Here is a 12,653-nt window from a genome sequence, read left to right as displayed (position 1 = left end):
ACATTCGCCTTCATCCTTCTCCGTCTGCAGTTTTTCATTAAGAAAGAACTGCCAGCGATAACCACGTGGAGGTGGAGATAGGGTTTGGTAGTAGAGCTGTTGTTGTTGGTTCAACAGGTGTTTCCCAGGTTTTATGCTCCTTCGTGGGTAACAATCGACATTTCGTCCTGGGATGTATTCTACCCTTTGCCCGCGGTAATCAGTTTAATCCCTGATTCAACCCAGAAGCTAATGAGAGCGGTCTATGTACCTCTATACGCCTTCATCGCGCTATATTCTATTCTGCTAAGATAGAATTGTTCCCTTAGCTCAAAACAAATGCCCTTTCGTTGTGTAACCTCGCCTAGGTCTTTGGACTCCATTACTGTCTGCTGTTTTCGAGCTTTTACTTCAACTTAGTCAGGGCAGAGGTGAGGCAGCGTCTGACGATTTGCCTCTGTCCTGGTAAGAAACCATAAAGCCGTCATCGCTTGACTTTTTGGTTCAGCTTAGTCGCTTAGCATCTTTTCCATTTTCCCGCGAAAATTATCCGCTCTCTTTTCGTTGGATTTGTTTAGCTTCAGCATCAGATCCCCCTTCTACGTACGCCTGATACGACTCACATTTCCGCCTGGGTCAGTCAATTACGAATCGGGTTTGACTTTCCCAGGGATATCGGCATTAGGCATATCTCCTTTTCTGGAAATAGTGATTGCTTTTGGGCGAATTTTCTTTTCCTCCTTCTGCCGCTTTTTGCCGCCCACCTTTGTTCATTGTTCGAGTTTACAAGCTGTAGACTCTTCTCCCCCTTTTGTCAAAGTTGGGGTTCTAGTCGGAGTAGTTTGCCGCATGACGTTTGGGTGTTTTTCTCCTCCATCGTCCTAATTTAGAACAACTTAATACCACGTATCAGAGCCCTGATATTTTAGTGGATATTTCGCCTTGTCTGGTTCATTTAAGCATTCCCCAATGAAACAAACACTGTTGCAATTTGTTGCCATCCACGATCGTCTTTCTTAGCATCGATAATTATGTTAATCCGGGGACTATCCAAGTTTCTATCCGAGTTCCGCGACAAATCTCTACTGCATAGGGTCAATGTTGCCCTCAGTGGTGACGCCCCATGTTTGCAGTTTTCCACTCCACTAAGACTTCTTGTAGCGAAAATAGCCAATTTCCCCACTACTGAGGTGCTGAAGCCGCTGGATATTGACGGGCAGGAGCCCACTTGCCCAGCCCCCAAAAACCGCCGGTACTTGGTTTCCGAAGCCCTGCACTGTAAAAGACTACGTTTCTTATCCTTGCTATTCGGTTTGATTTCTGGGTATCGTTCCCATAGCCAATTTTCATCCACGGGTGAGCATTGCACGAAGTGTTCCTGATGCATGCCCACAAGGTATCCACCGAGCGTTCCCTTATCCGCACGAAAGGACGATCCTGATGGTAGGCAACCCCACATAGGTCGGTCACGTCATGTTGATTTATATCTTTTCTATACACTAAAAAGTTAAGTCAAGGGAGATACAAATATTGTGAACACCTTCAAAAGGCCTAACTTCAAAAAAATGAAGAAGGGATTGTAGTGACCGCGGCTGCGCGACGGGAGCGGAATTTCATTCGGCTCTTTCTTAATCAATTTGCTTAAACAATGCATTTAATAGTGTGCAATTGCCTTAAAGTTCGCCGCAGATTGCACATTATTCAATGTATTCAAGCGAATTGATCTTGACAGGAGGGGAATGATTTGCCGCATCCGCAGGCGCATGCGTATGTTGCCGCAACATTGCCTAGCGAGTGAGAAAGGCTATGTAGCGGGAATAGAAGCGGTGCACGAACAAAGGCAGCGAGAATGTTGCTGGGAGGAGGTTTTTTTGGCGGGAAGGAAAAAAACGAGGAGTTTGGTTGGAGAACTGAAAGACGGCGGTTCGAGGAGCTTTTGGGTGGAGGAGCAATTTTTGATCTTGAGGAGAAGGCTGGTGGTTTGAGCGAAGAAAGGTGCAGCAAGATTGAGGAGAAAAGGAAACCGAGAAAGGGGGAAAGATAGGAGTGAGGACGGAGGATGAAGAAGAAGATGATTCATCATAAAGTGAAGATTTTCGCGAGCAAAGTGAAAGAATCCGCCCGAGAAAACTAACACCACATCGTGCTAACGAAAGTGTAGTTTAAACGAAGATTCCAAAATTAGATTCAAATCGCTTAATCGTTAATACATGAATAATAAGTCTAGTGTCGAAATTTGCGCGTTGTGAATAAACAATCCCTCATAAAAGCATGAGGAGCGAAATCTAAAGAAGGAGTGAACTAACGTTAGTTTTGTGTCATAGGACTATATATATTTTTGTTAGTTTTTAAATAATTTGAATTCCAAAGACAAACAAAGAAATAGGTACCCGAAGGATCGGTCCGAGCTCGGAGTGACATTTGGGTAAGTGGTTGTTTATTTTCTTTTCTTTTCTTTTTTTTTTTTGTATGATTTTTAGTTTATTTCCCTTCTTGTTGATAATTATTAAACTTTGGTTATTTATTGTTTCTTTTTTTTTTTTCTCTCTTATTTTATTTTCATTTTCCTTTTCATAAATTTACCTTTTAGTTAGCTTTATTTTAATTTCTTTTTGGTTTTAAAAAATTTCTTTCTTTGTATTATGATCATAAGCGTGAAAAAATACAATAATGTTTGAATAATCTAAGGTAGTTTGAGGACTTCCTCCCCTTAGTTCCTCCTTGCTCCCGCGGGATTCTTACACAAAGGGACATCCTCTAAAAGAATAACTGGCCGGAGGATGTCGAGGAAGGGTGGGAACCTCACCGGCCGCGCCTCGTTGAAGATCTGAGGCGTAAGGGACGGCAATCGGGAAGGTGATCCGTCGTGGATTTTCCACTACTTGATCGCGGCACTCGGGTCCGGAGACAAACGGCTCCACGCGCGCGGTCGAGCCGTTTTTTTTTTTATTTTTATTTTTCCAATTTAGCTCGCGTTCTGGTTTTATTCGATAGGCCGTCGCGAATTCCTAAGTAAAATTCGATTTTTAAAATCCGGTGCGGACCCACGCACCGGTAAAGACACGTTATTTTTAGTAATGAAGCGTGAGGGATCAAAGCGCTCAAAGGACCCCCCCCACATTCCCGAGCCTGGCTAGCACAGAGGCGTGCAAGAACGTGTCGACCGAGAGCTTTGATAGAGCTGCAATCTTCGTGGGCGGACCTTCACGGTCAAAATTTTGCCAAATTGTTTAGTTTTTTTTGGGATAGCTCTGCCCTCTAGGTCGTTATCGGCCACTCAAGGGATCGACTGGATCTCATATCTTCATAAATATCATTACAAATGGCGCCCAACGTGGGGCCCAACATTTCCTGGATTCAGGCATAATTTATTATTTACAGGTTTCCTGAATCAAGTGGAAGATAGCCTATTCCGGCTCACAACTTCGTTTGGTGGTGTCGGATAGAGAATCAATAGATTCTCAATATTGTTCCCGGCTAGGCTCCACGTACACTTGTCTTCAGATTTCTAGTTTTAGGTTTCACGCCTTTTTCCCCGGAAGCAAGTGTTCCTAAGCCTCAATTTCCTTTCCCACCCTGTAACGTAGAGTTTCCTGCCCTATCCTTGGTAGAATACCATAAGAGCTAGTCGTTTGTTGTGTTTGTCTTGAGACTTAACGTCTCGTAGGTGATTGCCTCCCAGAAGCCTCTGGATCTACGGGCCTTTGCGGCTATAAGCTGAAAGGTATTGCCGTCCGAGCTTCTGAGGAGTGTCCTTCCCTACCTTTATGTGAAACGGCTATCTCTTCGATTCAGATTTGAAGAAAATTAAATATTCTTTCTTCTTTGTAGGGAGGAAGCGACGGGTGAGATGGATCCTTGATGGAATACGGAAGTAGTCGGCTATATGCTGTGCCGTTCCGTCCTCAATGATTCATCTTCACTTTGTTCTCTGACTCCAGACGAGGAAGATTGAATTCTCGTGTTCCTTTTTTGCTTGTTCTTTTTATCTAATATTCTGCGACGGGGAGCAACTCGATTGTTGTCTCTTCTTGGAAAACACTGTGTGTGGTAGTTCTGCACACAGATGAGAAAATTTATGAGGTTGGGATGACATTTTAGTCATCCGAGAATTCTGCGGGAGTTGACTATGGAGTTGACAAATTAGAGAGAAGGAGGAGTCCTCGTAATTATTATCTTTTTTTTTTTTTCTTTTCTTATCGTTCGATTTAGATTGTTACATTAGTTAATTTTTTTATTTCCTTTCTTTGCCTTAATTTTTTTTTCTTTTTGCTTGATTTGATCATTTTACTCTTTTTATATATACTTCGTTTTTCTTCTTTTCGCTTTGCAACTTGTAATTTGACTTCTTTTTCTTTTTTCTTGGACTTCCTTTTGGTAGTTTCCAGTTTTATTTATTTATTTTTTTTTTACGATATGTCACATCAACGAGATCACTGGTCTCGCGACCTTTATCGCCTTCCTTCCACGCTACCTCCAGGTCAGTGGAGCTCAGCTGAGCTTGACCTGCCAGCACGCCGTGACGACTGACGGTGGCATGAGGCGGCGAGGAGAGATCCTGTGGGTTGGGTTGATCCTTCCACGCGGGATGCTAAGGCGACGGACGCTTCACGAGTTGAAGGATTGGTTCGAGAGCAATTTGTTGCACTTCGAGACTCGAACCGGAACACGCACTCTGTGCATCAGGCAGCTCAACATCAGCCTGCTTCAACTCGTGCAGTGCATTTTGAAGACAGACGTGACTATGGACATAATAAAGACAATTTTTACATACATGACCATAGACGTGACATTGATTTTTACGGACTTGACGAGAGGTCCGGATCCGAGAACTTTCACCGACATGAGGACAGATCCGGACCAGACTATATGTACGATTTTACCGACTCTGACGAGGACGATTCGCCGTATAGATGCCAGGCACGACCGCTTAATACAAAATCAGCGGATCGTGTTTATTCAATTTTGGCATCCTGGAACTTGGTTTTTGATGGCACATCGAAAACTTTGCCCATCAACCAATTCTTGTTCCGCGTGGAGGCTTTGACCAACACAACCTTACAGGGGGATTTTGGCCTGCTGTGTACTTATGTACACACCCTTTTCAGAGACAGAGCAGCAGATTGGTACTGGGACTATCACCAGTCTGTCGGGCGAATCGAGTGGACCTCTTTTCGTGAGGCTCTTCGCCATGAGTTTAAGGATTCTCTAGATGACTGGGATATCCTTGAACTGATGCGAGACCGCATGCAAGGTCCATCCGAAGATTTCGACAGTTACTATAAAGCTGTGCGTTCGCTAGCCAATAGGCTAGAAAATTCTTTAACGGAAGACAAGTTGGTAGAGTTGCTACGTCGTGGGCTGAGACCCGACGTTCAGAGGCAACTTCTCTATTTTCCGGCTAGTACGGTTCGCGAGCTGCGTAAGTTAGTACAGCAAAGCGAAATTTTAGAGGAGCGTCTCTCAAGCAGGCTCTCTCACCAATTACACAGCTATTCTGCTGAATCTGAAGAGGGTGTTGACATAAAGAACATCTCAGGAAATCCTCAGTCTGAGATTCATAATCGAGATTTGGACTTGGTCTGCTGGAATTGTCGGCAGATTGGACATTTGTTTGAAGACTGTTGGGAGGATCCCAAAGTCTTTTGTTTCGGTTGCGGGCGCCCGAACATTCGTAAGCCAGTATGTCCAAATTGTCGAGTTCCAGAGCCCAGCCCCAGTCATCAGGGCGTTCCTGCATTGGACGCACGTGACTGCGCCGGCGTTGCGACAACGTCTTCCACAGTAACTCCGAAAGTTACCGTGTTGAAGCGGTCCGACAAAATAGATATGACCTACCCGGATTTGACCCCACCACCAATTATTTCAAGGAAACCGATGCTTTCGGTTCTGAGGCCGTTGCACGTAAGACTGCAACAATATCAAACGGCCAGAGAACGAATTTTCGGAGTAGCAGAGATGGCGACGAAAAAACCGAAGCGTTCAACTCTTCGCTTACGCCACTATTGGATGCGAATAATGCGCAACCGTCGTCTTTACTACTCTGCCATTCTCATGAGTCGGCCCAATAATGATATTCGCCCTTATGCGGATGTCACAGTCTTGGGTGAGCGTGTTTCAGGACTGATTGATACCGGAGCCACTGTAAGTTGCTTAGCTTCGGATTTCGCCCGGAAAATTATTAACGACGGTCGGTACAAGTGGGAGAGATTACGCATCGATCTCAGGACAGCTGACGGGACTAGCCACTCGACAGTAGGCAGAGTGTCAGCTGACATCACGTTTCGTGATCGGACGGAATCGATGTCGTTCCTCCTTATCCCGTCGTTAACGCAAAATCTTTACCTTGGAGCTGATTTTGTGCGCAAGTTCGATCTCGCACAGGACTTATTTGTACCTTCCGTTTGTTCTATCGAAAATGTTGAGAACGTCAATCAACACCAGTTGACGACACACCAGCGAGCAAGGCTCGAGGCTGTCATTGGCAGTTTTCCGTCTTTCGAGTCGGAGGGCTTAGGACGTACAAGTCTTACGACACACGTCATCGATGTCGGCGGTAACAAACCGATTAAACAGAGACACTTCTCAGTCTCTCCCGCCATCGAAAAGCTCCTCTACGAAGAGATTGATAGGATGCTGGCTTTGGGAGTCATCGAAGAATCGCAAAGCGCCTGGTCTTCGCCAGTTACCCTTGTGGTGAAACCTGGTAAAGTGCGACTTTGCCTTGATGCACGTAAAGTGAATAGTGTAACAGTGAAGGACGCTTATCCTTTACCTCTCATCGAGGGAATTTTCAGTCGTCTCCCGAAGGCTAGATTCATTACGAGTTTAGATCTGAAGGATGCGTTCTGGCAAATTCCTCTGGATGAGGCGTCCAAGGATAAGACTGCCTTCACCGTCCCAGGTCGGCCACTCTATCAGTTTGTGACCATGCCGTTTGGGCTCTGCAATGCACCTCAAACCATGCAGCGACTGATGGATAAGGTCATTCCTGCTCACTTACGTCATCAAGTCTTTGTATATTTAGATGACTTGCTGCTTATTACAGAGACCTTCGACCAGCACCTGCTGCTCTTAAGCGAAGTGGCTCTCTGTATGAGACGCGCTGGCTTGACGTTGAACATCCGGAAGAGCAAATTTGTCATGAAGGAAGTTCGATACTTGGGGCACATCATCGGTAACGGGACGATTTGTACCGATCCCGACAAGGTACACGCCATCAAAGATTTTCCGCGGCCGAAAACCGTCAGGCAACTGCGGCGGTTTCTTGGGATGTGTGGGTGGTATCAGCGATTTGTGCCAAATTACGCTTCGCTGACTGCACCGTTGACAGACATGCTTCAGAAGAAGCGTCAGTTTTGCTGGTCTGAGGAAGCTATCTCGGCCTTCGACGCTCTGAAAACGAGTCTCTCCTCGGCTCCAGTTCTGCACAGCCCCGACTTCTCCAAGCCTTTCGCCATACATTGTGACGCAAGTCAACATGGCATAGGAGCGGTGCTGATGCAGAAGACAGAGGAGGGACATGAAGTTCCTATAGCGTATATGTCGAAGAAGCTTACACAGCCTCAGCGAAACTACACTGTCACTGAGCAAGAATGTCTGGCAGCGGTGGAGGCAGTGCGCAAATTCCGAGCGTATGTTGAAGGCACAACATTCGAAGTGGTAACTGACCACGCTTCGCTCAAATGGCTGATGAACCAGTCCGACCTTCACGGCAGACTGGCCAGATGGGCATTGAAGCTTCAAGGATTCTCGTTCATCATTAAACACAGAAAGGGATCACAACATCTGGTCCCGGATTCTCTATCTCGCATGTATTCACCAGCGGAGGTGGATGCTTTGGAGAGAAGTGGGAACAACGCAGACGTGGATTTTAATTCACCACATTTTCGGTCTGCGAACTATTTGCAGTTAATAGAGCGTATTAGGGAGAATTCCAACAAACTCCCTGATCTGCAGGTGTGCGATGGATTGGTATACAAACGAACCAATCATGCTTCAGGAGATGAGATGCAAGAACAACAGGCTTGGAAGCTTTGGATTCCGGAGGAGCTAACGATGGAGGTGATCACCCGTGCCCATGATCATCCTTTGAGTGCACATGGGGGGGTTGGTAAAACCTTGGGTAGACTGCGGTTGTGGTTTTATTGGCCTAAAATGGTTTCACAGGTCAAGGACTATATTCGCAATTGTGAAACGTGCAAGACGTCAAAAGCTCCCAACCAAACGCTCCAACCTCTAATGGGAAAAGCGCTCATCTCCGATCGGGTATTTCAACGTTTGTATATCGATTTGATCGGCCCATACCCCAGATCTCGCGCCGGAAATATCGGAGCAATAGTCGTTCTCGATTCTCTCTCAAAGTTTTCATTTGTGGAGCCGATTAAACGGTTTACCGCAAACGTGCTGACAGAATACTTGGAGAAGAGAATCTTTCATGTGTTTGGAATCCCTGAGTCGATCACCTCTGATAATGGGGTACAGTTCAAATCCGTGGCTTTCAACGATCTTCTGAACCAGTATGGCATTCAACACATTTACACCGCTTTATACTCCCCGCAGGCAAACGCCTCGGAGCGAGTAAATCGCTCACTGTTGGCTGCTATACGCGCTTATATCGGTCCTGATCAAAGAGATTGGGATAACAAGTTGTCATCCATCAACTGTGCCTTGCGTTCAGCGAAACACGTCTCGATAGGGACATCACCCTATCACGTCGTTTTTGGGCAAAGCATGGTCACCCATGGGAGTACCTACGCCCTCTTACGACGCCTGAACGCCTTGCCTGATGCGACCTTGGAGATCTGTTCTCAGGATAAACTTGCTATTCTGAGAGCAGAGGTTCAAGGGCGAATCCTTCAGGCAAGAGAGACACAGGAAAGGGGTTACAACTTACGATCCCGAGCTCGTGAATTTCAGGTCGGAGATATCGTGTATAAGCGGCTCTTCAACTTAAGCAGTGCAGCAAAGCGATATAATGCCAAATTGGATCAGAAGTTCGTGAAGGCGAAGGTCATCGGTCGAGTCGGAACGGTTCAATACGAGCTGGAGGACATGGAGGGTCGTAACCTGGGCATCGCTCACGCGAAGGACCTCAAGACCTAATGTGGGTTTGGATCTCGGTCTACCTTTCCTTGTAACCGCCAACACCCAGCCGCTATCAGCAGTGAGGCCCTCACTGGTCTTCAGCTTTCTTTCCTCGAGCGGGTCTCGAAAACCCAGCTGCCCTGTAGTGACCGCGGCTGCGCGACGGGAGCGGAATTTCATTCGGCTCTTTCTTAATCAATTTGCTTAAACAATGCATTTAATAGTGTGCAATTGCCTTAAAGTTCGCCGCAGATTGCACATTATTCAATGTATTCAAGCGAATTGATCTTGACAGGAGGGGAATGATTTGCCGCATCCGCAGGCGCATGCGTATGTTGCCGCAACATTGCCTAGCGAGTGAGAAAGGCTATGTAGCGGGAATAGAAGCGGTGCACGAACAAAGGCAGCGAGAATGTTGCTGGGAGGAGGTTTTTTTGGCGGGAAGGAAAAAAACGAGGAGTTTGGTTGGAGAACTGAAAGACGGCGGTTCGAGGAGCTTTTGGGTGGAGGAGCAATTTTTGATCTTGAGGAGAAGGCTGGTGGTTTGAGCGAAGAAAGGTGCAGCAAGATTGAGGAGAAAAGGAAACCGAGAAAGGGGGAAAGATAGGAGTGAGGACGGAGGATGAAGAAGAAGATGATTCATCATAAAGTGAAGATTTTCGCGAGCAAAGTGAAAGAATCCGCCCGAGAAAACTAACACCACATCGTGCTAACGAAAGTGTAGTTTAAACGAAGATTCCAAAATTAGATTCAAATCGCTTAATCGTTAATACATGAATAATAAGTCTAGTGTCGAAATTTGCGCGTTGTGAATAAACAATCCCTCATAAAAGCATGAGGAGCGAAATCTAAAGAAGGAGTGAACTAACGTTAGTTTTGTGTCATAGGACTATATATATTTTTGTTAGTTTTTAAATAATTTGAATTCCAAAGACAAACAAAGAAATAGGTACCCGAAGGATCGGTCCGAGCTCGGAGTGACATTTGGGTAAGTGGTTGTTTATTTTCTTTTCTTTTCTTTTTTTTTTTTGTATGATTTTTAGTTTATTTCCCTTCTTGTTGATAATTATTAAACTTTGGTTATTTATTGTTTCTTTTTTTTTTTTCTCTCTTATTTTATTTTCATTTTCCTTTTCATAAATTTACCTTTTAGTTAGCTTTATTTTAATTTCTTTTTGGTTTTAAAAAATTTCTTTCTTTGTATTATGATCATAAGCGTGAAAAAATACAATAATGTTTGAATAATCTAAGGTAGTTTGAGGACTTCCTCCCCTTAGTTCCTCCTTGCTCCCGCGGGATTCTTACACAAAGGGACATCCTCTAAAAGAATAACTGGCCGGAGGATGTCGAGGAAGGGTGGGAACCTCACCGGCCGCGCCTCGTTGAAGATCTGAGGCGTAAGGGACGGCAATCGGGAAGGTGATCCGTCGTGGATTTTCCACTACTTGATCGCGGCACTCGGGTCCGGAGACAAACGGCTCCACGCGCGCGGTCGAGCCGTTTTTTTTTTTATTTTTATTTTTCCAATTTAGCTCGCGTTCTGGTTTTATTCGATAGGCCGTCGCGAATTCCTAAGTAAAATTCGATTTTTAAAATCCGGTGCGGACCCACGCACCGGTAAAGACACGTTATTTTTAGTAATGAAGCGTGAGGGATCAAAGCGCTCAAAGGACCCCCCCACATTCCCGAGCCTGGCTAGCACAGAGGCGTGCAAGAACGTGTCGACCGAGAGCTTTGATAGAGCTGCAATCTTCGTGGGCGGACCTTCACGGTCAAAATTTTGCCAAATTGTTTAGTTTTTTTTGGGATAGCTCTGCCCTCTAGGTCGTTATCGGCCACTCAAGGGATCGACTGGATCTCATATCTTCATAAATATCATTACAGGATGCCTTTTGTTAGATATAGAGCCCCATTGCCTCTGAGTATTTCGTTTTTCAGTTCCTCACCTTTATAATTTGGAGCATGCGCCAAAAGGTCTAATCGTCAATTCCTTCCGGGAAGGACCATCCAAGGAAGTCTGCTTTCATATCTAAGAACGAAAACGCCCTGAAATTACTGAAATATTTCCGCATATTCATCTCAGAACTAATGGATAAATATTTGATAAAGTACTGGAACTTCAAAAGTCACTTATCTTCCTCTTAGCATGGGCTCAATTTTTCCCAATTACCTGCAGATGAATTTCCAACTTAAATCCAAATGGCTTTTCTCCTCGTGTACGTGTCCGAACAATTTTCAAAATTTTCATCAACCAACAGACGACCGGAAAAATGCTTTCAACAACAATTAAGTAAATCAATTTTTCAGCTAAAGTGGCTAACGTCAAAGCCACAACGTCCAACTTATTTCGTTAATTTTAGACCACTTCCGTCCATTACCTCAGTTCCACATTATTGTTATTCCCTCTGAGTTTTCTGAATGTTTTGTTCCCAAACGAGATAAAATGGATTTCCCCGCAAAAAAACGAGGAGCCTCCAACTGAAAGTAAATAATTCAGTGAAAATCTGGCGGTTGGTGTTGGCATGGATGCGTATAGTTCCAGATTTGTCTGAATTCATTCTTATTAAGGTTAATTTCATTTATTTCGTCCCCTTTCGCAAGCAGTAATGGATATAATTTGTTGTGAGTCTCCGGTACTATTGCCAAAGGGACAAGTAGGAATGTTCCCGGCATCGTAGCACGAGTCCAGCCTGCTGGAAATCATTTGCGCTATATCTTTTTCATCGCCATAGTATCTGGGCTATGCTCAGGATTTAATAGGAAATTCTGGGCCTTGAAATGGTCTTTTGAAATAATATGCTTCGGTGATTTGATCTTGATGGTGCGATGACCGAGAAGAGCGTGCCCCGGGTTCAAATCCCGGTTGCGTTAGGGATGTCTACATGCTTGCCCCGCTGTAAGTTTACCACTTGTAAGATGTTAAAGGTGACGATACTGAAACCGGAGCATAAGCTCATTGAAAGTGAAACGAAAAAAAGCAACACCAAAGAAGAGACTGGATGAGATACCCTCTGACCCAAAGGGGTGAACAGATGACATTTATTTGGCCCTGACACTCAAATATGACCTCTTTTGGTTTCCTTTTATTCGGTGTCCTTTATTTACATCCGAACAATACTCCGGGAATACAAACAAAAAATAGAACATTCCCAGTGTCATCCCATTGTATTCAACTTCAAATCCTTTCATATTTCTTTCCAGGAATCGCATATCCATCTAGTGAAATTGACCCGGTTGCTGCGGCTGGCTCGTTTGCTCCAGAAAATGGATCGATATTCACAGTATACAGCCATGATTTTAACGCTCCTGATGTTGTCCTTTACACTTGTTGCACATTGGCTTGCTTGCGTTTGGTATGTGATTGCGGAGAAGGAAGAGTTGTCCAATGACAGTAGTTGGGATATTGGTAAGTTTCATTGTGATTTGATGACCCAGTTTGGGGATTTCATTTAAAAATTTTATTTCCTCTTGAATGTGAAGTTTTTGTTTACAGGGTTTGAATTCGAAATGTGGGGCGTGGGGTTGTAATGAATACACGGCCGGTCTTCAATCACGCTGGACATTAATTGCTTTTGAAATTCATTAGG

At 44.8% G+C, this 12,653-nt stretch overlaps 1 protein-coding gene across 3 annotated transcripts in view; it reads left to right on the top strand.

The window, feature by feature from the left end:
• Nucleotides 1–12,653, top strand: part of LOC119646646 (potassium voltage-gated channel subfamily H member 8) — a 263,584-nt gene that overhangs the window by 203,056 nt on the left and 47,875 nt on the right. For all 3 annotated transcript variants that reach the window (XM_038047162.1, XM_038047161.1, XM_038047160.1), the window contains exon 9: nucleotides 12,268–12,472. In XM_038047162.1, the coding sequence (XP_037903090.1) occupies nucleotides 12,268–12,472 (205 nt within the window). The remainder of the gene's footprint in view (nucleotides 1–12,267; nucleotides 12,473–12,653) is intronic.

Source organism: Hermetia illucens, chromosome 1, assembly GCF_905115235.1.
Source record: "Hermetia illucens chromosome 1, iHerIll2.2.curated.20191125, whole genome shotgun sequence".
NCBI lineage: Eukaryota > Metazoa > Arthropoda > Insecta > Diptera > Stratiomyidae > Hermetia > Hermetia illucens.
This window is presented reverse-complemented; position numbering and strand designations above follow the sequence as displayed.